This window comes from Salmo salar, chromosome ssa17, assembly GCF_905237065.1.
Source record: "Salmo salar chromosome ssa17, Ssal_v3.1, whole genome shotgun sequence".
Lineage (NCBI taxonomy): Eukaryota > Metazoa > Chordata > Actinopteri > Salmoniformes > Salmonidae > Salmo > Salmo salar.
Window position 1 is genome coordinate 10,741,136 of NC_059458.1, and position 27,358 is coordinate 10,768,493.

Genomic DNA, 27,358 nt, shown 5'->3' on the forward strand with positions numbered 1-27,358 from the left:
AAGTTCCGCACGGTTGCTACTCTCCCTAGGAGTGGCCTTCCTGCAAAGATGCCTGCAAAAGCACAGCTCAGAATGCTCAATGAGGTTTAAGAAGAATCCTAGAGTCTCAGCTAAAGACTGACAGAAATCTCTGGAACATGCTAACGTCTCTGTTGACGAGTCTGACATGTAAAACATTAAACAAGAATGGTGTTCATGGGAGGACACCACGGAAGAAGCCACCGCTGTCAACAACAAAAGAACATTGCTGCACGTCTGAAGTTCGCAAAAGAGCACATGGATGTTCCACAGGACTACTGGCAAAATATTCTGTGGACAGATGAAACATTTTTACATTTGACATTTTAGTCATCTAGCAGACGCTCTTATCCAGAGCAACTTACAGTAGTGAATGCATACATTTCATACTTTTTTTTTTTGTGTACTGGCCCCCCGTGGGAATCAAATCCACAACCCTGGCGTTGCACACACCATGCTCTACCAACTGAGCCACAGGGAAAGCTACAGTTGAGTTGTTTGGAAGGAACACACAACACTATGTGTGGAGAAAAAAAAATGCACAGCACACCAACATCTCATCCCAACTGTAAAGTATGGTGGAGGGAGCATCACGGTTTGGGGCTGCTTTGCTGCCTCAGGGCCTGGACAGCTTGCTAGCAAAATTCCTCCTGACCGTTGTGCAGGTCTGTTCCGCAACTACAGAAAACTTTTGGTTGAGGTTATTGCTGCCAAAGGAGGGTCAACCAGTTATTAAATCCAAAGGGTTCACATACTTTCCCCACCCTGCACTGTGAATGTTTACACAACGTGTTCAATAAAGACATGAAAACGTATAATTGTGTGTTATTAGTTTAAGCAGACTGTGTTTGTCTATTGTTGTGACTTAGATGAAGATCAGATCAAATTTGATGACCAATTTAAGCAGAAATCCAGGTAATTCCAAAAGGGTTCACATACTTTTTCTTGCCATTGTACGTTTTGTAGGTGGAGTCTGAGTGGAAGGGGTTCTTTTTCATTAAGCTGGCCAGATCGAGGGAACGAGTCTTCCGCCTTTCGTCCTGGCGGTGAGCACTAGTTTGTTTGTGGGATTATGCTAGATACAAGCCCAGAGGTGGAGGAATACAGGACAGTATAGCTGAAGGGGTGTGCTACAGGTTGTGCTTAGGCCTCAGGCCCAAAGCCCTCATAGGCCTCCAGTAGATACCAACCAACCACACCAACAGAGCAACAACCAGAACTTGTCCGGCGACACAGTACAAAAATAGAGGTCAATAAACGAATGAACACCGCATTTACACAAGCGAATTTCCCCTCCTTCCAAGTTGTTTTTGTTAAAGAATTGTGCTATGATAAGAAAGTGCTCTTCCTGACAGTTACCGTTAGCAACAGCGAATGTCTGAAAAAAATGATTTAAAAAAAAATCAGACACCACATTTACTAAACATAGAATTTACCTGCTCAGCATTCAAGTAAACCACAAAGTCAGACAGAACACATGATGGTAACACTTCAAACAGAAGGTCACTTTCAGCCAAAAAGTCACTGAAAACAACCAAGTACAATTTCCTCCCATTGTTCTCAGATTTCACCGATACTTAAATAAGTGAATTTCAGTGAACTCTAAAACCTGAACAAAGCCAAAAGCAAGTGTTCGTTAGTACGTCTCACACCTGCTCGAAAACAAAACGTATATTTCTCTCTAACATATTCCTTTGAGACACTGTTTTTGGTGCAGCCTTTGCACAGTCAGTACAGTGATTCCTCTGGAATAATATGTACTTATTGAACAGTTTGTACAGTGGCCAGAAGGTGGCGCTATGACTACAGCAAAGGAAAGAGGATTCAGCAGGTTTTGGGGCTGGAAGTGAGTCAAGAGGAAAAGTGGAGTAGATATTGCTCACACACACACGATTAACTGGCCCCGCTCTTTCCCTTCATCCATCACAACTTGCCGTGTCATGCATAGACACACACGAACCGATACAAACAACCACAAACCGAAGCACCCCTGTCCAAACACACATTAGTGTGTCCATGCGTGCCTCATACAGAAGGTTGTGTTGACGATCAGTGGAACCAGAAAGCCCGATCACAGGTGCGTGGGGGGTTCTACGCAGAACAGTTAAGAGGTTTACTGTGTCCACGGAGCAAGGACCAATAAGAGATCTAGTTTTACAGGTACACAAAACCCTCTTCTCTGACAGTGGGGGGAGAGAGGGCTATTTTTCATATGAAAAAGATTGACAAGATAAAAATACAGCCGATGGAACTCAGGTCAGAACGGGAGCAGGGCTAGTGGCTGGCCAGCAATGAGTCCTGAGAGGAGAGCCAGTGTCAGTTCCCTGCTGCCGGGCCACCTCCCGGTTCCAGAACCACAGCCAGGAACCAAACCACAGAGGTCCAGGCGTGATGGGGGGGGTGCGGCAGCGGCCCACAGGGGTCATGTGACGTTAACCTCCATCACGTGGTCGTCAGTAACGGGCAGCACCAGCACCTGCCGCCCCTGGCTCCAATAGAACACCTGTCCCGGACTGAAGGGCTCCAGGCGGGGCATGGGGAGACCCCTCTGCTGCTCCCGCTGCTGCTCCCCGCTGCCCACCGAGTGGACGCTGCCTCGGCTGCGGATGCTGGCCGTGTCGCCCGGGTCGTCCAGCCCTTTGTCCAGCAGGGATATGGTGTCGTTCTCTAAGCAGCTGTCTGTGAGCGGCCAGAGAGAGAGAGAGAGAGAGGTGAGTGCATGTGACTGAGTGTGTGTGAGAGAGAGAGTACAACACGTGCTGTAATAATGCCTATAAGCAAATAATCTAAACAGCATGTAAGAGGTTGACAAAGATGGCACAAAATATCGACTACCGTTGTGTTCAGTAATGGGAGACATGTCTACGGACTGAGCTTAAGGACCGTTCTGCAGCTGTGGGTTACATACCTGTGTCTGGCTGAATGGCTGGGACGGCACTGTGGGGCAGGTACTTGAACACTTTGATGTTGGGGAAGGGCAGGTGACCGGCGAACAGGGGCATGACCTCCATCTGAACCCTGTGTGTGGCGCTGGCAGCCACGGGCATGGACACCACCCCCGAGCTCTTGCCACACACCGCCCAGTTACTGCTGTTGTCCACCACTGCAGACAACACACACCAGGGTAGACAGGTAAATAACAGACATGGACACACACACACACACACACACACACACCTTCCCGTGTCCTACCTTCATACATGAGCTTGGTGGTCCTCAGGCCCTCTATTTCTGTAGACTCCTCCTCCTCCCCTTCAGTCTCGCTGGGCTCCGCCTGCCGTGTGATGGACACCTCGAGGCCACAGAGGGTGCCGGTGCGACAGTGCTGGTCGCCGGACGGCGGCAAGATCTCGGCCTTCAAGCTGTAAAGGGTCTGGGGAGGAGGGTTAGCAACATTGTGCGATGTTCGAGCCCAGAACGACGTTTGTTTGTGACGAGAACAGGGTTGTGTTCATTCGTTTTGCAACGGAAAACAAAAAAATGTGTTTTCCTCCATGTGGTGTCTTATGATGGGACCCAGAGGTGGGTCTTGCGTATACTCACAGAGACCCGGTCCAGCTGGAACTCGTAGCGGTAGGGTCTGAAGGCTGTGTGTGCGTCCGAGGCGGAGACGGGCGCGAAGCTCGCGGAGAACGCACACTGCAGACACAGCGGGAGGGGTTTGGCCCAACGCATCTCCCACAGGCAGAACACCGACTGCTGACTGCACACCGGCTGAGGCAAAGAGGATCAGAACAGATGTGTGTATGTGTGTGTGTGTGTAGAGAGAAATGTGTGAGAGAGAGTGAAAGAGAGAGAGAGATGAAGTGTGTGTGTGTATTTTCAGTTACTCACCTGTTGTGTTTTAACATTGAGTGAGAGCAGCTCCATCGAGACCGCGGGCTGGCGCTCTGTGAGGACCGGGTCTGCCAGGTGGAAGTTTGTGTCGGACACGTTCTGGAGACACACCTGTATGTACTTCCTGTGTGACCAGTCAGAGGAGTCAGATCAATATTTACATTCTCAACGTCACCATAGATTCCTTACTGAACGACTGAGCAGACATGTCATTGAATAGACACTTTATATGCATTTAAAGTCCTGTAGACGAGAAGGTATATTACCCAATGCGGGTTCCAAATACTGCAATTGGAATTTGCATTGGGCGCGTCACTCAGTAAATAAAAAAGTTTCAAATTAAATCATGCTGTATTTTTTGCACACATCTGTGACTGCGTGACAAAAAATGTCCCCCATATAGTAAAAGCAGATGGAGTGTGTGTGTGTGTGACCTACCTTTTCCCAGCAGAGAGTATTGAGTGCTTGGCTTTGAAAGGGACATAGAAGGTTAGGGCTATGAGAGTGGAGTAGATGGACCAAGGACAGTCGATGGAGACCTATGGCGACAGAAAGAGAACACACAGGGCTGTAAACATAGGATAGGCATGGTCATGTTCATTAAGGCACAGTGTAACAAAACACTTTCAAACATTGAGGCGGAATACTCATTGGACAAATCCAGGTAGTCCCTCCGTTTCAGTCTGTTGTCTTCCATTGGGTGCCCAATGAACATGACCCTAGTAAATGATATAAAGGTGGTCCTGGGGTTAACCCTATAGGCTAGGAGAACAAACGGTCTTCAAACCTTCTGGTCGATGTTGATCATGCCACTGTCTGCGTGGCTGTGGCTCTTGGGCCGGTGGCAGACCTCGCCGTTGGTGAGACGCTCGATGTCGGGCTTGAAAGGCGTGGGGGGGATGTGGCACAGCACCTCCAGCTGGAACTCCAGGGTGTGGTAGGGAGGGGTGGGGGGCAGGGAGATGCTGGTCACCTTCTCCGATGACTGGATGGATAGAGCACTCTCCCCCATGCGCTCTGCAAACAGATGGGTGCGAGAGAGCGAGAACAGAAAAAAAGTTAGCAACAGCAGAAGTAGGGAAAAGCAGTCAGCATGGAACGTTAAAGGTGTCTCCCCCTATGGACCGGGGGTCATTGATCTCCATGGTAACCCCCAGACCTGCCTGGGCTAATATTAGTGATTGGAGGCAGCAGCTGGATTGCAGTCTCTCCTCGTCTATAGACTACTTGCAATGAAACAATTTGGATGAACTATCCCTTTAACCTCTCTGACCCTTGACCTCTGACCCAGAGTGGATGGAAGGAAGGCTGACCTCCCGTGCTGGACAGGACGGTAGCAGAGCAGCAGCTAGAGTGGAGGATGGGCATGGAGTCTGTATTGCTAAGCTGCAGCGCATCACCCTTCTTCACACTGTAGTGGCCTGTTGCTATGGTGAACTTCACCTTCTGGGGAATGCCTGCCAACAGGTTGTCTGGAGGGAAAACACAGATACACGTAAAAATACAAGGATGACCTGGTCCAACCACATATAAACAGGCAGCGATTAGCATTCATTGTTTGTGGCTAAAGAGGGGGACAGAGGGCCAGAGAGACGGACCTGAGAGGGGCTCGATGGTGAGCTGAGGCTCCTGGGAGTAGACCTCGTACTGCACCACAGGGTAGATGTGAGACTGGACAAACTGGACTCTCCCCACGCTCCCGCACAGCTGACGTAACGTGTACGAGCCCGGTTCTCCAGTCTTGAGAGAAAAGAGCGAGAGTGGAGAGAGGGGGAAGAGAAAAAGAGAGCGACAAGGAGTGATAAAGTGACACTTGACCTCTACTTAACAGCATTCCCCATTCTGTTTTAATGGAGAGGAGGCAAGAAGAGAACAGATTTCTTTAGACAAATTGAAAATGAGCCATGGGGTGGACTTGGACTCGAGACATGACTGTTGACGTTATAGGAGGCTGAAAGAAAACGTACCGGGGCCGTGAACAAGATGCTGTTGTCGCCGGGCTGCAGTGTTATGTCACGTGCCCTTAACATCTGGGCCCCGTCGTCCACAGCGACCGCTGCCGGGAGGGCCCCGGCGGTGGGCGTGTCCAGGGAGGCTGAGCTGTCGTGGCGCCGTAGCAGCAGGTGCATGTTCTTACACACCACCCCCGTGGAGTTGAGCGAGCTGTCCGACAGGCTGCGGTCCTGCATTTCGTAAAGCTCCAGGGCGGGGGGTAGCAAAGCGCCCATCCCGACCCCAGCTAGGGGGCTTCCCTGGGGGAACAGGACCACCCCGTCCCCATGGCCTTGTGGTCCCTGGCCCGTCCTCCTCTGGGCACTGCCCGCCCGGCCCCTCGCCCCGCCCTGCTCCAGGCTGAAGTGGAGAGTGGCAGCCAGCTGCTCCACCTGCACGGCCACAGGCATCAGGCAGCGTACGCGCAGCTCCAGCTGCAAGGCGGCACCCACGTGCACCACGGCGCCAGGCGGGCTGAACTGCATCTGACGCAGCTGGGCGAACGCCGCCATGCTCAGAGCCACAGTCTGGTCTGGAGAGACGAGAGGAGGAAGAGGGGGATGAAAGAGGGAGGTGACAGAGGGCATTACACATTGTGAAGTCAGAGATATGTTGGTCTAGCCTGGGTGCCAGTCTTTCTGTTCTCTTGCCAACTCCTTATGCAATTGTCAGGCTTGACAATGGAGCAGACAAAAGCACAAAGATCTGGGGACCAGGCGAATGTTCATCAGTCTTGGGAGAAAGAAATAGCCACTATTTACATGTTTGACCAGTTTAGTTGGCAAGTCTCTCAGAAGTTGAGACAACCAGACAAGGACCCTTGGCTTTTTCATTGTGCAATTAGAAGCTTTCAACTCATTGATGCAGGTAGACAAGAACAAACAGCTTTGACTGTTCCTGCCATGTCTCGAGTGTACGCAGTGTGTGTGTGTGTGTGTGTGTGTGTGCTCACCCGAGGGTGCCGGGGGCTGGCTGGCGAAGGTAAGGATCTCCTGGCAGAAGTGCTTCCTCTCCTCCTCTGTCAGGTTGGCATCGCCCGCTAGCAAGGCACTGGTCTGCAGGTAGCTGGCACAGTGAGTCAAGGAAACCTGAACTAGAAGATTGTATCTTGACTGACACCTGCCTATTTCAATGCAATGGGAGAGTGAAAGAAGAGAGAGCCTTCAGAAAGGATTCCCTACCTAGCGTGCGGATTGGATGGGGGTGAAATAGTAGCCAACCTCCCTTTGAGGTCATTATTCGCCTAGCTACCCATGATGGAAATCTTTAGTCCACACACTCATTTAACAGATGACCTCTCAAACAAGTGAGAGCACAGAAGACTGGGTTGTGTTCAGTAGACACGAAATGGGGGGGAAATAATGCTTTGAACCGGTATGAACCAGGGAGGTACTATCTGTCCAATAGGAGTCCCACGTTTTCCATTGAAAAATAGTTGTTACGGTTGGCCCTATTGAACATGACCCTGGCTCATATAGAATGTACACCAATGAAGACATTGTCCGTGTCGAGAGCATCTAAACCGTGATGTATTATGGGTAAATTGTGGCTGACTGACCTACAAATAACATTGAGTAGCTATTTGTGATGCAAGGTGATTTGTAGTCAGTCTCAACTCGCCTTTAAAATCAGTTGCAATGCCAAATGCGCCCATTGAGACTGATTGACATTGGGTCGTATACACTAGGCACCAAACGGAAGAAAACAGAATGAAACAGGGAGGGACTACCTGAACTTGTCCAATGACAAACACTTGTTTTTGTTTCCCGTTGCAAAGGGAAGGATCCCTTGGCAGTAGTGTTTCCTCTCCTCTGTCAGGTGTGTTCAAGACAACTGGGAACTCTGAAAAATACGAGGTCAAATCATGAGGTCAGTGATCTTCAAGTCAGAAAGTCAGAGCTCTAGAAAGAGGCTCGAGTTCCCGAGTTGGATGACCATTCAAAACAATTTTTCCCCAGTCGGAGCTTGTTCCCCCACCCAGAGTTCCCAGTTGTCTTGAACGCACTGAACTCGGAGATTTCTGAGTTCCCAGTTGTTTTGAACGCTGCATTTTTGGAGGATACTCTTCAGTCTGCTGCAGGAGCTTCTGACACTCGGCCATCTGCTTCCTGGTATGAGTCACCTGCAGGCTCCACCCCTCTGCCACGTATGACCTCAGAGAGTCATCAAGGAAGCCCTCTGCTCTCTCCGGGTCACCTTTCTTCCTACGCACACAAACCACACACAGAGTTAACACCGTTTTTATTCATTTAGCATCAATCAATTAGAGCAACCCTACACTCTTTCATTCATTAGTCATTAGCACATTTAGCTGACTGGGGCTAATCATTTTTCCAAGCAACCTTCATCTTTGGAAACACCATTCAGAGATGGAGGGTGAGAGGCAGAGGGATAGAAGGAGAGAAAGGATAGATAGAAGGAGAGAAAGAAAGGCTTACATGTAAAACTCAGCTAGACTCTTCCCAATGAGCCGGGCAGAGCGCATCCTGCCTATGGCTCTGTACATCTCCATAGCAGCATGAGACAGCTCCTGAAAAGAGAGAGAAAGATCAGAGGACAAAGACAGCATTCACGAAATAAGAATGTTTAGCTCTGTGATGGCTTTCTGCCCCAGTGCCTAAAGAGAGTGGGCCTGGAGGGCAATGGGGCCCAATGAACTAGATACCAAGACTATAAACAGAGGCACTCTGTCTAGGGAGTGTCCCCCGCACACACACAACATTATGAAGCAGAATCAAGGCTGTTATCAAGGACTACTGTTACTGGCTACACCATTATCCACTAAATCAACATGGCACTTACCAGATAGTGTTTTTCAAACGCCTCCACAGACGATAAGGCCTCATTGAGTTTTTTGTAAGGGCTCTGCAGGCTGTTAACTGTAAGAGAGAACACAGGAGAGACACTTAGACTTTCTCTAAAGACCATTTCAGCTTTTTCCTTAGCGCAATGAACTTCCACGACCTCACAATGTGAGCCTCTTTGTGTTGACAGTAAAAGTACCCCACTTCAACCTCAAATAGAGAGTCATCTGCACGACAGAGGGCGAAGCGATTTTGACGTGGCATACAAGACAGCACAACCATTATCAAATAACACCAACATTAAGCATTCTAATGTGATGCTCAGGTCTTACTACTTTATAACCAAGGGCATATTGTGAGCGAACTGGGTCAGCTGAGCTAAAGCCTAGGGCATTAGTGTGTGTGTGTGTGTGTGTGTGTGTGTGTGTAATACCCGTCTCTGGTCTCTCTTCCCCCAGGCCAGCCAGAAGGTCCACAGTGCGGTTTAGGTCCTCGGAGGTGGGGACCTTCTCGGCCACCAGACCACACAGGTAGCCCAGAGACTTCAGCTGGGAACACAACAACACACGCATCACAACATACATAGGGCCACAGTGACAAGCTGGAAATGGAGTCTAATGACAATCACCAGAAAGTGTGTCAGAGTTTCTTGACCCGGTAAAACTCCTTGCTTTCGCAGACACAGAAAGCCTAGTCTTGGACTAAGAAGCACTTAACAGTGATTCTCCATCGAGCATACTTTCGGAAAGCAGGCACCTTGTGACTTCAGAATGGTGTAGGTCCCCAGGGCAAGGGCTAACACAGAGTACCAGCAGTGATGGTGTGTTAGGTCAGAGGTGCTGTAGGTACAGTGCATTCAGAAAGTATTCAGACCTGTTGACTTTTTCCACATTTTGTTATATTACAGCTTTACTCTAAAATTGATTTAAAAAAAAAATTCCCATCAATCTACACACAATATACCCCATAATGAAAACCCCATATTACAAAAAAACGGAAATACCTTATTTGCATAAGTATTCAGACCCTTTGCTATGAGACTCGAAATGTATTTATTTTAACTAGGCAAGTCAGTTAAGAACAAATTCTTAATTACAATCACGGCCTACCCCGGCCAAACCCGGACGACGCTGGGCCAATTGTGCGCCGCCCTATCACGGACGGTTGTGATACAGCCTGGAATCGAACCAGGGTTTGTAGTGACACCTCTAGCACTGAGATGCAGTGCCTTAAACCGCTGCGCCACTCGGGAGTCCAGGTGCATTCAGTTTCCATTGATCATCCTTGGAGATGTTTCTACAACTTGGAGTCCATCTATGGCAAATTCAATTGACTGGACATGATTTGGAAAGGCACAAACTGGTCTATATAAGGTCCCACAGTTGACAGACAGTGCATGTCAGAACAAAAACCAAGCCATGAGGACGAAGGAACTGTCCATAGAGCTCAGAGACAGGATTGTGTCGAGTCACAGATCTGGGGAAGGGTACCAAAACATTTCTGCAGCATTGAAGGTCCCCAAGAACACAGTGGCCTCCATCATTCTTAAATGGAAGAAGTTTGGAACCACCAAGACTCTTTCTAGAGCTGGCCGCCCAGCCAAACTGAGCAATCAGGGGAGAAGGGCTTTGGTCAGGGAGGTTACCAAGAACCCAATGGTCACTCTGACAGAGCTCCAGAGTTCTTCTGTGGTGATGGGAGAACCTTCCAGAAGGACAACCATCTCTGCAGCACTCCACCAATCCGACCTTCATGGTAGAATGGCCAAACGGAAGCCACTCGTCAGTAAAAGGCACATGAAAGCCTGCTTGGAGTTTGGCAAAAGGCACCTAAAGACTCTGACCATGAGAACCCAGATTCTCTGGTCTGATGAAACCAAGATTGGACTCTTTCGCCTGAATGCTGTCGGGATGTTTTTCAGCAGCAGGCTGGGAGACTCGTCAGGATCGAGGGAAAGATGAACGGAGCAAAGTATAGCGAGATCACTGATGAAAACCTGTTCCAAAGCGCTCAGGAACTCAGACTTGGTCAATGGTTAATCTTCCAACAGGACAATGTCCCTCAGCACACAGCCAAGACAACGCATGAGTGGCTTCGGGAAAAGTCTCTGAATGTCCTTGAGTGGCCCAGCCAAAATCCGATATCTAACATCTCCGGAGACCTGAAAATAGCTGTGCAGCGACGCTCCCCATCCAACCTGACAGAGCTTTAGAAGATCTGCAGAGAACAATGTGAGAAACTTCCCAAATATAGGTGTGCCAAGCTTGTAGTGTCCTACCCAAGAAGACTTGATGCTGTCATCTTTGCCAAAGGTGTTCAACAAAGTAATGAGTAAAGGGTCTGAATACTTACAGTACCAGTCAAAAGTTTGGACACAACAACTCATTCAAGGTTGTTCTTTATTTTAAATATGTTCTACATTGTAGAATAGTGAAGACATCAAAACCATTACATAACACATATGGATGCTAGTAACCGAAAGAGAGTGTTAAACAAATCAAAACATATTTTATATTTGAGTTCTTCAAAGCAGCCACCCTTTGCCTTGATGACAGCTTTGCACACTCTTGGCATTCTCTCAACCAGCTTCATGAGACGGCAGGTAGCCTAGTGGTTAGAGCGTTGGGCCAGTAACCGAAAGGTTGCTGGATTGAATCCCCAAGCTGACAAGGTAAAAATCTGTCGTTCTGCTCAAATAAGCAAAGAGAAATGATAGTCCATCATTACTTTAAGATATGAAGACTTGCTTGGGCCACAAAACACGTGCAATGGACCTTAGACCGGTGGAAATACGTCCTTTGTTCTGATGAATCCAAATTTGAGATTTTTGGTTCCAATCGCAGTGTCTTTGTGAGACGCAGAGTAGGTGAACTGATGATCTCCACATGTGTGGTTCCCACCGTGAAGCATGGAGGAGGTGTGATGGTGTTGGGGTGATTTGCTGGTGACACTGTCTGTGATTTATTTTGAATTCAAGGCACACTTAACCAGCACGGCTACCACAGCATTCTGCAGCGATACACAATTCCATCTGGTTTGCTCTTAGTGGGACTATAATTTGTTTTTCAACAGGACAATGACCCAAAACACACCTCCAGGCTGTGTAAATGCTATTTCAGCAAGGAGAGTGATGGAGTGCTGCATCAGATGACCTGGCCTCCACAATCACCCGACCTCAACCCAATTGAGATGGTTTTGGATGAGTTGGACCGCAGAGTGAAGGAAAAGCAGTCAACAAGTGCTCAGCATATGTGGGAACTCCTTCAAGACTGTTGGAACAGCATTCCAGGTGAAGCTGGTTGAGCGAATGCCAAGAGTGTGCAAAGTTGTCATCAAGGCAAAGGGTGGCTGCTTTGAAGAATCTGAAATATAAAATATATTTTGATTTGTTTAACACTTTTTTGGTTACTACATGATTCTATATGTGTTATTTCATAGCTTTGATGTCTTCACTAACATTCTACAATGTAGAAAAGTAAAATGAAAGAAAAACCCCTGAGTAGATGTGTCCAAACATTTGACTGATAGTGTATGTAAATATGATATTTCCATTTTTTATACATTTTGCAAAAATTTCTAAAACCTGTTTTGCTTTGTCATTATGGGGTATTGTGTAGAATGATGAAAAAATTAATACATTTTTGAATAAGACTGTACTGTAACAAAATGTGGAAAAAGTCAAAGGGTCTGAATACTTTCCAAATGCACTGTATATGCAGGTAGGTAGGTAGGCCACCTTCTCTGTGGCGTAGGTCCACAGGCCGACAGTGTGGGAGCAGTTGGCCTCTAGCTGGGCGCGGTCGCAGCAGCCCTCTATCCTGTGGAGCACTTCCAGACAGCTGAGGAACACCCAGCAGTCCAACGCCCCCTGGACCACATACACCTACACAGAATGAGGATCTCTAGATTTACATTTAATATACTTTTTTTTGAATCCACAAATCAAATTTGAAAAATTCTTCAAAACATACAAAAATGTCACACCATGGACATCAGAAGCACCTTCTCCACCCGTGCCACACACACAAACACACAGCTCATGCACAAACCAAAGCCAATATATCACACCAATAGAGGAAGCCAAACTCCTTTTGGCGGGAGGCAACAGAGAGTTATACAATGGTAGGGGAAACACTGGAGAGTCCGTGTCCAGAATCAGAGTGTTTGAGGGGATCAGTTTGAGCAAGATGCGATGCACTGGAGAATAGTTCATCTTCATCACATAATGAGTAGTAATTTGGGATCGAAGGTGATTTGTATGTCAGCGGTTCGGCCCAGTCTGACTGCAATACAGTACTCAAAAACACACTGTACCTCGAGCAGGCGCAGCTCCTGGACACAATTGTGCAGCAGCTCCAGGGCTCGCTGGGTGACCTCCCAGGGCCTCTGGAGGAAGATGAGCAGGGTGCACTGGCGGGAGAACAAGTAGCTGCGCAGGTCCAGCAGGCTGGCTTCGCCGTGCTGGATCAGCTCGCGCTTCTCCATGTCGATGGGCCGCCGCAGGAGCAGCCCGCTCCAGCGCTTCACCGGGGCACAGAACGAGCCCAGCCAGTTGGCCCCGTCTGAAAAACGTAGACAACATAGAAAAAGACACAATAGACATGGACACAAGAATAAGATTCTTCCCTGAGTAGTACAGTAAACAAACACAAATTGGCCTATAGTAAAGATAGGCAGGGCTCTACGCTGACCTTTTTTACAAGGAGCACGTGTGCACCTAAGTTGAAAAATGTAGGCGTACACAAATACATTTTGAAGGACAATGAAACATTTTGGGGGTAATAAAGGTGGAATCCTTCATTTTTCTAAGCACACTGGTGCTGCTAAATAAAAATTCCAGGTCACACAGCTAAATATTTAGGCGCATATGCAATTAAAATGGTCGCACTGTAGAGCCACGGTAGGGGTAGTAAACAATGCCACTGTACCTCCAGCCCCAAAGTTGAGGACATACTGAGTGAAGAGAGCGTCCAGCTCGTCGTACTGGACCAGAGCATCCTCAAACTGCTGCAGCATCTCAAACACAAAGGCCAACTCCTCCTGCACAACACACACCCCCGTTGGTTAAATAGGTTACAACTGCTTCCCCTGTAGTAGAGCATGGATGATTGACAGGTGGTGGGAGTGACCCACCTGCACCATGAAGTAGTCGCAGAAGCTCCAGCCGGGCTCGGTGCGTTTCTCGCGGAGCGTGCGCATGTCATCCTCGAAGCGGCCCAGGTTCTTGGTGAAGGACATGAGCAGCAAGGTGCGCAACTTGGTCAGGAAGGAGCTCCACGAATCCTGGGACCGAGACGACTCCTTCAGAGGGTCCGACAGAACCACACACCTGAACCACGGGGAGGGGAGAGAGAAAGAGTGGGGGGGGGGACTATTAGAGGGAAAAGTCCCCAAGTCTCCTCCTGGAGAGCCACACTCCTGCAGGCTTTAGGGCCATCCCTCATCTAGCACATCTGATTCTACTAAATGAGTTGCTCAGGTCCTTGTTAAGATGAATCTGGTGGGTTACACAACAGGGTTGGATCAAAAGACTGGTAGACAAAAGAGCTCAGATTCTGTTATAACAAGAGATGAGAGGGGTGATGTTGCTGACCTGTCGCTCTGCTTGTTGCAGAAGTCGTTGCGGATCTTGTCCACGATGGAGGTGCGCGGCAGGATGTTAGTCTTGTTCTTCTTCTTGGCTTCGCTCTCCACCACCACGATGAGCCAGTCCACCGAGCCGTGCAGCCGCAGGGTGCTCTGCCACCGCAGCATGTCATCCTTCACCGACGCCTTGTACATCTCGGTGTCCTGACACACATACAGTATACAAAACATTAAAAACACCTGCTCTTTCCATGACAGCCTGACCAGGTGAAAGCTATGATCCCTTATTGATGTCACTTGTTATATCCACTGCAATCAGTTTAGATGAAGGGGAGGAGACAGGTCAGAGAAGGATGTTTAAGCCTTGAAACAATTGAAACATGGATTGTGTATGTGTGCCATTCAGAGGGTGAATGGGCAAGACAAAAGATTTAAGTTCCTTTGAACGGGGTATGGTAGTAGGTGCCAGGCGCACCGGTTTGTGTCAAGAACTGCAACACTGCTGGGATTTTCACGCTCAACAATATCCCGTGTGTATCAAGAATGGTCCACCACCCAAAGGATATCCAGCTAACTTGACACAACAGTGGGAAGCATTGGAGTCAACATGGGCCAGCATCCCTGTGGAACGCTTCGACACCTTATAGATCCATGCTAGGGATGCAAACCTCATTAACCGGTCAACAAACGGTAAAACATTTTCCAAACAGTAAAATTACGTGCCCAACAGAAAATACTATCAGAGACCTGTATATAATGACAAGATCCTTATGTTTCAGCCCTAACAATGGGAGTCATCCCAAAGCGGGAAGGCAGGCGACAAGCTTAGGCCCAAAATAAGCTTTGCCCCTTCCTCTCTGATACGATGCATGCTTACTAGAGGTCAACCGATTATGATTTTTCAACGCCGATACCGATTATTGGAGGACCAAAAAAAAGCCGATACCGATTAAAATCGGACAATTTTTAAAATGTCTTTGTAATAATGACAATTACAACAATACTGAACGAACACTTATTTTAACTTAATATAATACATCAATCAAATCAATTTAGCCTCAAATAATGAAACATGTTCAATTTGGTTTAAATAATGCAAAAACAAAGTGTTGGAGAAGAAAGTAAAAGTGCAATATGTGCCATGTAAGAAAGCTAATGTTAAAGTTCCTTGAGAACATATGAAAGCTGGTGGTTCCTTTTAACATGAGTCTTCAATATTCCCAGGTAAGAAGTTTTATTATAGGAATTATAGGACTATTTCTCTCTATACGATTTGTATTTCATATACCTTTGACTATTGGATGTTCTTATAGGCACTTTAGTATTGCCAGTGTAACAGTATAGCTTCCGTCCATCTCCTCGATCCTACCTGGGCTTGAACCAGGAAAACATCGACAACAGCCACCCTCGAAGTAGCGTTATCCATGCTGAGCAAGGGGAACAACTACTCCAAGTCTCAGAGCGAGTGACGTTTGAAACGCTATTAGCGCGCACCCCGCTAACCATTTCACATCGGTTACACCAGCCTAATCTCAGGAGTTGATAGGCTTGAAGTCATAAACAGTGCAATGGTTGAAGCATTGCGAAGAGCTGCTGGCAAAACGCACGAAAGTGCTGTTTGAATGAATGCTTACGAGCCTGCTGGTGCCTACCACCGCTCAGTCAGACTGCTCTATCAAATCATAGACTTAATTATAACATAATAACACACAGAAATACGAGGTCATTAATATGGTAGAATCCGGAAACTATGGTTAATATTGCCTGCTAACCTGGATTTCTTTTAGCTAAATATGCAGGTTTAAAAATATATACTTCTGTGTATTGATTTTAAGAAAGGCATTGATGTTTATGGTTAGGTACAGTCGTGCAACGATTGCGCTTTTGTTAAATCATCCCCCATTTGGCGAAGTTGGCTGTCTTTGTTAGGAAGAAATAGTCTTCACAGTTTGCAACGAGCCAGGAGGCCCAAACTGCTGCATATACCCTGACTCTGTTGCAAGAGAAGTGACACAATTTTCCTAGTTAAAAGAAATTCATGTTAGCAGGCAACATTAACTAAATATGCAGGTTTAAAAATATATATTTGTGTATTGATTTTAAGAAAGGCATTGATGTTTATGGTTAGGTACACGTTGGAGCAACGACAGTCCTTTTTCGCAAATGCGCACTGCATCAATTATATGCAATGCAGGACACGCTAGATAAACTAGTAATATCATCAACCATGTGTAGTTAACTAGTGATTATGATTGATTGATTGTTTTTTATAAGATAAGTTTAATTCTAGCTAGCAACTTACCGTGGCTTCTTACTGCATTCGCATAAGATAAGTTTAATTCTAGCTAGCAACTTACCGTGGCTTCTTACTGCATTCGCATAACAGGCAGGCTCCTTGTGGAGTGCAATGTAAGGCAGGTGGTTAGAGCGTTGGCCTAGTTAATAATAATAATAAGCCATTTAGCAGACGCTTTTATCCAAAGCGACTTACAGTCATGCGTGCATACATTTTTGGGTATGGGTGGTCCCGGGGATTGAACCCACTACCGAGGTCAGAGTGAGTCCTACTGGATCCAGAACAGGCCATGTTGACTCCTTGTACAGAGACAAATGTTACACGTTTACCTCACCAGGTTAAACATCAGGCTCAGTGAACAATGACATGAACATGACCTGCAGAAGTTCTCAACATCAGGGTCAATGAACAATGACATGAACATGACCTGCAGAAGTTCTCAACATCAGGGTCAATGAACAATGACATGAACATGACCTGCAGAAGTTCTCAACATCAGGGTCAATGAACAATGACATGAACATGACCTGCAGAAGTTCTCAACATCAGGGTCAATGAACAATGACATGAACATGACCTGCAGAAGTTCTCAACATCAGGGTCAATGAACAATGACATGAACATGACCTGCAGAAGTTCTCAACATCAGGGTCAATGAACAATGACATGAACATTGTATGTTGTGGGGACAGGGAAGAGGAGAGTTAACCGTAAGGTTGCAAGATTGAATCCCCAAGCTGACAAGGTACAAATCTGTCGTTCTGCCCCTGAACAAGGCAGTTAACCCACCATTCCTAGGCCGTCATTGAAAATAAGAATGTGTTCTTAACTGACTTGAAGTTAAATAAAGGTGTAAAAAAAAAAAATTCTGCCAAATCGGTGTCCGATTAATCAGTCAACCTCTAATGCATACAAGGACTGGCCATTTTTCATTAAGAGCTTAATGGAAACATGCAACAAAAGCAAGTCCTTCGTCTTACACTCAAAAGTGTAATAGCCTTGGTTTCATGCATGTTAACATTAGAAGCCTCCTCCCTAAGTTTGTTTTATAGACCACCCTCTGCCCCCAGCTGTGCTCTGGACACCATATGTGAACTGATTTCCCCCCATCTATCTTCAGAGCTCGTGCTGCTAGGTGACCTAAAAACTGGGACATACTTAACACCCCAGCCATCCTACAATATAAGCTTGATGCCCTCAATCTCACACAAATGATCAATGAACCTACCAGGTACCACCCCAAAGCCGTAAACATGGGCACCCTCATAGATATCATCCTAACCAACTTGCCCTCTAAATACACCTCTGCTGTTTTCAACCAAGATCTCAGCGATCATTGCCTCATTGCCTGCATCCGTAATGGGTCAGCGGTCAAACGACCTCCACTCATCACTGTCAAACGCTCCCTGAAACACTTCAGCGAGCAGGCCTTTCTTATCGACCTGCCCGGGTATCCTGGAAGGATATTGACCTCATCCCTTCAGTAGAGGATGCCTGGTTATTTTTTTTAAATGCTTTCCTCACCATCTTAAATAAGCATGCCCCATTCAATAAATTTAGAACCAGGAACAGATATAGCCCTTGGTTCTCTCCAGACCTGACTGCCCTTAACCAACACAAAAACATCCTGTGGCGTTCTGCATTAGCGTCGAACAGCCCCCGTGATATGCAACTTTTCAGGGAAGTTAGAAACCAATATACACAGGCAGTTAGAAAAGCCAAGGCTAGCTTTTTCAAGCAGAAATTTGCTTCCTGCAACACAAACTCAAAAAAGTTCTGGGACATAAAAGCACCTCCTCCCAGCTGCCCACTGCACTGAGGATAGGAAACTCTGTCGCCACCGATAAATCCACTATAATTGAGAATTTCAATAAGCATTTTTCTACAGCTGGCCATGCTTTCCACCTGGCTACCCCTACCCCGGTCAACAGCACTGCACCCCCCCACAGCAACTCGCCCAAGCCTTCCCCATTTCTGCTTCTCCCAAATCCAGTCAGCTGATGTTCTGAAAGAGCTGCAAAATCTGGACCCCTACAAATCAGCCGGGCTAGACAATCTGGACCCTCTCTTTCAAAAATGATCTGCCGAAATTGTTGCAACCCCTATTACTAGCCTGTTCAACCTCTCGTGTCATCTGAGATTCCCAAAGATTGGAAAGCAGCTGCGGTCATCCCCCTCTTTAAAGGGGGGGACACTCTAGACCCAAACTGCTATAGACCTATATCTATCCTACCCTGCCTCTCTAAAGTCTTCGAAAGCCAAGTCAACAAACAGATTACCGACCATTTCGAATCCCACCGCACCTTCTCCGCTATGCAATCTGGTTTCAGATCTGGTCACGGGTGCACCTCAGCCACGCTCAAGGTCCTAAACGATATCTTAATCGCCATCGATAAGAAACAATACTGTGCAGTTGTATTCATTGACCTGGCCAAGGGTTTCGACTGTCACCACATCCTCATCGGCTGACTCAACAGCTTCGGTTTCTCAAATGATTGCCTCGCCTGGTTCACCAACTACTTCTCTGATAGAGTTCAGTGTGTCAAATCGGAGGGCCTGTTGTCCGGACCTCTGGCAGTCTCTATGGGGGTGCCACAGGGTTCAATTCTTGGGCCGACTCTTTTCTCTGTATACATCAATGGATGTCGCTCTTGCTGCTGGTGAGTCTCTGATCCACCTCTACGCAGACGACACCATTCTGTATACATTTTACATTTACATTTTAGTCATTTAGCAGACGCTCTTATCCAGAGCGACTTACAGTAGTGAATGCATACATTTCATACATTTTTTTCTCTGTACTGGTCCCCCGTGGGAATTGAACCCACAACCCTGGCATTGCAAACACCATGCACTACCAACTGAGCCACACGGGACCACACTGGCCCTTCCTTGGACACTGTTAACTACCCTCCAGACGAGCTTCAATGCCATACAACTCTCCTTCCGTGGCCTCCAACTGCTCCTAAATACAAGTAAAACTAAATGCATGCTCTTCAACCGATCGCTGCCTGCACCTGCCCGCCCGTCCAGCATCACTACTCTGGACGGTTCTGACTTAGAATATATGGACAACTACAAATACCTTGGTGTCTGGTTAGACTGTAAACTCTCCTTCCAGACTCACATCAAACATCTCCAATCCAAAGTTAAATCTAGAATTGGCTTCCTATTTCGCAACAAAGCATCCTTCACTCATGCTGCCAAACATACCCTCGTAAAACTGACCATCCTACCGATCCTTGACTTCGGCGATGTCATTTACAAAATAGCCTCCAATACCCTACTCAATAAATTGGATGCAGTCTATCACAGTGCCATCGGTTTTGTCACCAAAGTCCCATATACTACCCACCACTTGCGACCTGTACGCTCTCGTTGGCTGGCCTTCGCTTCATACTCGTCGCCAAACCCACTGGCTCCAGGTCATCTACAAGACCCTGCTAGGTAAAGTTCCCCCTTATCTCAGCTCGCTGGTCACCATAGCAGCACCCACCTGTAGCACGCGCTCCAGCAGGTATATCTCTCTGGTCACCCCCAAAGCCAATTCCTCCTTCGGCCGCCTCTCCTTCCAGTTCTCTGCTGCCAATGACTGGAACGAACTACAAAAATCTCTGAAACTGGAAACACTTATCTCCCTCACTAGCTTTAAGCACCAGCTGTCAGAGCAGCTCACAGATTACTGCACCTGTACATAGCCCATCTATAATTTAGCCCAAACAACTACCTCTTCCCCTACTGTATTTATTTAGCTCCTTTGCACTATCTTCCACTGCAAATCTACCATTCCAGTGTTTTACTTGCTATATTGTACTTACTTGTACTTAATTGCCTCCACGTTTCTATGGAAGGAAGTTCGCAAGACCACTTTGAAGCAAGGTAAGACATGCCTCATTATTTGAAGTAAAGTAAAACGTTCAGGTTTAAAACAATTATACTGCCTGAAGCTCCCATTGCATAGTGATGGGTGATGCGCTGATAGCCAATGGTAGGCAGGCTATAGCCTATGCAGCAGAATGGCGAATAGGAGGCGCGCTTTACATGTTGAGATTTAGAAATAAAAATAGCATTAACACACCCATATGAGACAAACACACACACGGTTATTGAAGTTTTTCTTGTGAATCATAATACAGTGTTGAATGTTATGATACCAACAACAATGCCGGTCTGTCCAATATGTTCCTACTACATCAAATAGTGACTACTCACACAACAGTCTGTCCAGTATATGTGCAGGAAGGGGAAGGTGAGCAGGGCTCTGTTTCCATCCTTAGGAAGCAGCTCCTCTTTGAACTGAACAAAGTTGGCCTCGAGGTGAATCATCTTTGGTGCGCGTCCGTAGGACCTTCAGACGAGGAGACGATGGCATTGAAAACAAAGCAACTTAAAACACAGTCGGGCACACACGCTCAAACACGTACACACATCCACAACTTTGCACAAACCACACAGTTGCGCAAGCGTGCACACACACACATCTGATAGCGAAGTGCAAACATCCCAATAGCTCACCTCCTCCACTCCATGGGCTCCCTGGGTAACTGCTGTGCCAGAGAGGTGTAGAGAGAAGTGAACAGGCTCTGGTCGCCAGCACCTGTGTGTCGGGGTTGAGACAGAGTAGTGAAGAAGAGCGCAAGGGAGAGAGAGCAGACAGGCAAAATAGTTCAACCACTGTGCTTCCAACCAGCATCTTATTCCATTTTTAGGGGTCATTTGTTTCGTTCCATTTTATTAGCAAGCCATCTAGCTATGTCTCACTGCACACCTTAGGCTACGTCACCCAGAGCAACAGTTGAGTTTGCAACAGAGGCAACATAACAGCACTATTTGTGTTTTGAGATCATAGCGAACTACACTAGCTAGCTAGAGAATATGTTCTTGAAATAACGCCCTGTCAGGGTCTTGTCTAGCTCTTGTCGTTGATACATTGACAGTCCTCAAACTTGAACAGTTTGCGCAGTGTACTACTTGTAGGTATTATCATCCAGGCCTCGTTTGATTAGTAGCTTGTTAACTAGCTAGCTAAAACAGCACGAGCCGACTATGTAAAAGAAGACAGCGAGGGGATGTCGAAATGCTGCATGAGGAATAGGCTATTTTGTTGGCTAGTTAGCTACTAACTAGCCTAGCAAGCGATGTCCTTTTAAAAATTGCCAATGTAGGACTTCTGAAACAATCTTTAACAACGATAAACAGTAGCTGGCTAGCATGCCGGTTAGACAAAATAGATTATCTGCAGCGGCCACTGCATTGGTTGAGGTGTCAATCAGATTGACACAGCACAGCAACCAGAGGTATACTATAGCTAGCTAGCCAAGCAAACTAACATTGCTAACGTTAACGAGACAACTCAGGTTAACTAACATGTCACAATCGGCTTGTTTTCCATGGTGTAGATTATTGGCTTTTCTTCATGGGCCTCCATGGATTCCGAGGGTCAACATTAGTCCTCCATTTGAAAGTGAACAATATCACTGGTGTTGTTATCAGAGCTGTACATTTCTGCTTGTATCGAATTGGGGCCTTTTTCATTTCCTGTATGTCCCTGACAAGATGACGACATCCGGCACAAAGTCAACGAGAGTAATGCCGCGTTCATGATTTGACGTCGTCGTCGTCGTCCCGTCCCCCCCCCGAGTTCCCAGTGTGCGTGCGTGTGGCAAATGTGTGAATATGTGTGTGTGTGTGTGTGTGTTTCTAAGATTTTAATGAGTTACAGTTCACATAAGGAAATCTGTCAATTGAAAAAAATTCATTAGACCTTAATCTATGGATTTCACATGACTGGGAATACAGATATGGATCTGTTGGCCACAAATACCCCCAAAAATGTACGTGTGTGTGTGTGTGTGTGTGTGTGTGTGTGTGTGTGTGTGTGTGTGTTGGAGTGTCAATGTAAGTATGTGTGAGTATGTGAGTCCAGTATGTATGCATAGTCAGAACGAGTTAGTGCAAAAGTGGTCAATGCAGATATTCCGGGTAGCTATTTAGTTAACTATACTGAACAAAAATATAAACGCAACATGCAACAATTTCTAAGATTTTACTGAGTAACAGTTCATATAAGGAAATCAGTCAATTGAAACAAATTCATTAGGCCTTAATCTATGGATTTCACATGACTGGGAATACAGATATGGTGCGCTAAGGTATGGAGAGTCAGTGCAGGTGTTCAGTCCAGTTCAAGTGTTAAGCAGTTTGATGGCTTGTAGATAGAAACGGTCTCTAAGCCTTTTGGTATCAGACCTCATGTTCCGGTACATCTTCCCGATGGTAAGGGAGTAAACATCTCGTAGCTGGGGTGTGTGGGGTCCTTGATGATACTTTTGGACTTCCTCAACATCCAGAAAATACAGTATGTCCTGGATGACTGGGAGCATAGCCTCAGTGATGTACCCGCTGGAGGACCTTGCAGTCGTGGTCAGACATTCTCGATGGTGCAGCGATAGTATTTGGAGTGGACCCGGGGTGGCGTGAAGAATTTCTTCAGCCGCCATAGGAAGTAGAGACAATGTTGCGCCCTCTTGACAAGAGTGGTAGTGTTCATGGTCCATGTCAAGTACTCAGTCATGTAGACGCCGAGGAACTTAAAACTGCATCTTTCTACTGCAGTCCCATTGACGTGGATCAGGGCTTTTTCCCTCTGCTTCCTGAAGTCAACAATCAACTCCTTTGTTTTGCTGATGTTGAGGGAGAGGTTGTTGTCCTGGTACCACAATGCCAGTTCACTTACCTCCTCTCTATAGGAGCGTGAAAGTACATTCTCTCCTCCAGCCTCAGAGCGGGAAAGTACCTGGTCATCCGGAGCAGCGAGAGTCTTCCTGATTGGCTCGGTATTGTTTGCCTCGAAGCGAGCAAAGAATGTGTTAAGTTCATCTGGGAGGCTTCGGTGGGCACCACACAGCTGGATATGCCTTTGTAATCTGTGATAGTCTGTATTCTTTGCCACGTGTCTCGAGTCTGAGTTGTCGAACATCAATTCAAGTTTGAGTCCGTATTGTCTTTTTGCGCCCCTAATGGATTTGCAGTGCTCTTACCTGCTTGCCTTGTACACGTCACGCACTACCAAGTCATGAGGGTTTGTTCTGCTGGCATTGAATGATGTCTCCGTTCATCCAATGTTTTTGGTTGTGGTATGTCCGGATTGTTATTGACACTTGGGAAGATAGCGCCATACTGTATGGCTGTCGTTTTGTGAGCTCCGACTCAACTTTTCTATTTTATGATTCTTTTGGTGTTTATCTTGACCTTTTTTGCACTAAATGTATCTGCTATCATTTTTCATGATCGGCAAGAACTTTTGAACATCAGATCGGCAGTTACTAACGTCTTTTCCGGCTTCAACTTTGACTTTGACTCATCTTCCCTGGCATCTTTGTGTAATTCTGACATAATTTTCAGGCTATCCAAGAGTAAACGGCGGCGAAAGGGGGAAGCTATCAAACGGACTCTCGTAACTGCAATATTCTCTGATTTTCTGAAACATGGCTTTCGGACAAGATACCCCCTATTGCTATCCAACTCGATGGATTCTCTATTCACTGAGTAGACAGGACATTGGATTCAGGGAAATCGAGAGTGGGATGGGTATGCCTCTTCATCAACAGCAAATGGTGTGCTGACTGTAGCGCAGTGGAAGCCTTAACCCATTGTTCACCCATCTTGGAATACCTGATGGTCAAATGCCGATCCTTCTAGCTCCAGAGAGTTTATCTGTTATCGTGACTGCTGTATATATTCAGCCTCAGGACAAGAAAAACAACTAGCTGCCACTTAATGAACTGAACAAGACTATAAACATGCAGGAAACCATGCACCCAGAGGCTGCTTTCCTTGTTGCCAGTGATTTTAATTCCACGTCATTAAGACACATAATGCCCAACTTCCATCAACACGTCTCCTTTGCCACTAGGGGCGTTAAAGTCCTAGACCATTGCTACTCTACCCACAAGCAAGCATACAAGGCCCTCCCTCGTCCCCTCTTCGGCAAATCAGATGACACTGTACTCCTGCTTCCTGTTTACAAGCAGTAGCTCCAATTGAAAGTACCCATGACGCACTCTGTTGAGAAATGGTCATCCAAATCGAAGGCTATGCTACAAGCCCTGACTGGAATACTGGATGTGCAGGGACTCTGCCATAGCCTCGACGAGCTAAGCACCTCTGTCACCAGCTTTGTTAGGAAATGCATCACTGACGTTGTCCCCACAGTGAAGGTTCGCTGCTTCCCCAATCAAAAACCCTGGATTAACACAGAGGTTGGTGCTAAATTAAAGGATAGGGCTACTGTGCATGGCTATCGCAGCCAACCCCGAGGCTATGGCTGAGGACACGAACAAGTACAAGAATTCCCACTACAACCTCCGCAGAGCTATATAGGAACAAGGTGGAATCCTATTACACAAGCTCTGACGCCCGACACATGGCAAGGGCTACAGTCCATTCTGGATTACAAAGGAAGACCGAGCTGTGATCTACCCAACAATGCCTCTCTACCAGACAAACACACGCTTCGACAAAAACAACACTGAGCAGTACACAATGGCCCCCGCTGACCCAGGGGACTGGGTGATCACGCTCTCCGAGGCCGATGTGAATAAGGTTTTTAACTTCTTTGGGATAGTGGGCAGTATTTTCACGGCCGGATAAAAACCGTACCCGATTTAATCTGGTTACTACTCCTGCCCAGAAACTAGAATATGCATATAATTAGTAGATTTGGATAGAAAACACTCTAAAGTTTCTAAAACTGTTTGAATGGTGTCTGTGAGTATAACAGAACTCATATGGCAGGCCTAAACCTGAGAAGATTCCATACAGGAAGCGCCCTGTCTGACAATTTGTTGTCCTTCTGTTGCATCTCTATCAACATTACAGCATCTGTGCTGTAACGTGACACTTTCTAAGGCTTACATTGGCTCTCTAAAGCCGCCAGAAAGTGGAATGGGGTGTCTGCTGTCTCTGGGCAAAGTACAACAGCAGAGTTTGTAAGTGGATTGTTTGAGAAAATTGAATTGTGGTATTTTAGTTGCTTTTGTACTTCGCGCCGTGCGATGCCATTGGCTGTTGGCTAGGGGTTCCGCAGGCAGAAAGGGGTTCCGCTAGCGGATTGTCTGTCCTCAACAGGTTAATCAGGTCAAAAGGGCGTGGGGCGGGACAGTATTCCAGGGCACTTTCTCAGAGCATGTGTAGAACAGCTGGCAGTTATATTCATGATCATTTTCAACCACTCCTTGTCCCAGTCTGTAATCCCCCACATGTCGCAAGCTGAACACCATCATTCCTGTTCCCAAGAACTCTATGGCTACCTGCCACAATGACTATCACCCTGTAGCACTCACACCCAACAGATCCATAGACGATGCAATCTCAATTACACTCCACACTGCCCTTACTCACCTAAAGAAGAGTACATATGTGAGAATGCTGTTCATTGACTACAGCTCTGTGTTTAACACCATAGTCCACTCCAAGCGCGTCACCAAGCGTGGGACCTATAGAACTTTTTGAGGATCTGGGGACCCATGCCAAATCTATTCAGTCTCCTGAGGAGGTAAGGTTTTGTCGTGCTCTCTTCACGACTGTTTTGGTGTGTTTGGACTAGAGGTTGACCGATTATGATTTTTCAACGCTGATACCGATTATTGGAGGACCAAAAAAAGCTGATACCGATTAATCGGTGGATTTTATATATACTGCTCAAAAAAATAAAGGGAACACTTAAACAACACATCCTAGATCTGAATGAAAGAAATAATCTTATTAAATACTTTTTTCTTTACATAGTTGAATGTGCTGACAAAAAAATCACACAAAAAGAATCAATGGAAATCCAATTTATCAACCCATGGAGGTCTGGATTTGGAGTCACACTCAAAATTAAAGTGGAAAACCACACTACTGGCTGATCCAACTTTGATGTAATGTCCTTAAAACAAGTCAAAATGAGGCTCAGTAGTGTGTGTGGCCTCCACGTGCCTGTATGACCTCCCTACAACGCCTGGGCATGCTCCTGATGTGGTGGCGGATGGTCTCCTGAGGGATCTCCTCCCAGACCTGGACTAAAGCATCCGCCAACTCCTGGACAGTCTGTGGTGCAACGAGGCGTTGGTGGATGGAGCGAGACATGATGTCCCAGATGTGCTCAATTGGATTCAGGTCTGGGGAACGGGCGGGCCAGTCCATAGCATCAATGCCTTCCTCTTGCAGGAACTGCTGACACACTCCAGCCACATGAGGTCTAGCATTGTCTTGCATTAGGAGGAACCCAGGGCCAACCGCACCAGCATATGGTCTCACAAGGGGTCTGAGGATCTCATCTCGGTACCTAATGGCAGTCAGGCTACCTCTGGCAAGCACATGGAGGGCTGTGCGGCCCCCCAAAGAAATGCCACCCCACACCATGACTGACCCACCGCCAAACCGGTCATGCTGGAGGATGTTGCAGGCAGCAGAACGTTCTCCACTGCGTCTCCAGACTCTGTCACGTCTGTCACGTGCTCAGTGTGAACCTGCTTTCATCTGTGAAGAGCACAGGGCGCCAGTGGCGAATTTGCCAATCTTGGTGTTCTCTGACAAATGCCAAACGTCCTGCATGGTGTTGGGCTGTAAGCACAACCCCCACCTGTGGACGTCGGGCCCTCATACCACCCTCATGGAGTCTGTTTCTGACCGTTTGAGCAGACACATGCACATTTGTGACCTGCTGGAGGTCATTTTGCAGGGCTCTGGCAGTGCTTCTCCTGCTCCTCCTTGCACAAAGGCGGAGGTAGTGGTCCTGCTGCTGGGTTGTTGCCCTCCTACGGCCTCCTCCACGTCTCCT

The 27,358-nt window shown here is 46.9% G+C and overlaps 1 protein-coding gene across 1 annotated transcript; it reads right to left on the reverse strand.

Annotated features, from left to right (window-relative positions):
• Nucleotides 1-758: 758 nt before the first annotated feature.
• LOC106575235 (trafficking protein particle complex subunit 10) lies at nucleotides 759-22,152 on the reverse strand. Its single transcript, XM_014151620.2, has 23 exons — nucleotides 21,901-22,152; nucleotides 21,049-21,130; nucleotides 20,746-20,881; nucleotides 14,245-14,441; nucleotides 13,785-13,980; nucleotides 13,580-13,691; nucleotides 12,966-13,213; nucleotides 12,388-12,534; nucleotides 9,085-9,199; nucleotides 8,650-8,726; nucleotides 8,286-8,377; nucleotides 7,911-8,051; nucleotides 6,800-6,912; nucleotides 5,823-6,379; nucleotides 5,454-5,595; nucleotides 5,169-5,327; nucleotides 4,643-4,872; nucleotides 4,294-4,394; nucleotides 3,853-3,979; nucleotides 3,562-3,732; nucleotides 3,211-3,391; nucleotides 2,927-3,121; nucleotides 759-2,697 (listed from the first exon to the last, which is right to left on the reverse strand). Exons 1-23 carry the CDS (start codon nucleotides 21,959-21,961, stop codon nucleotides 2,441-2,443), a joined length of 3,837 nt encoding a protein of 1,278 aa, XP_014007095.2. The 5' UTR covers nucleotides 21,962-22,152; the 3' UTR covers nucleotides 759-2,440.
• Between the last annotated feature and the right edge of the window lie 5,206 nt (nucleotides 22,153-27,358).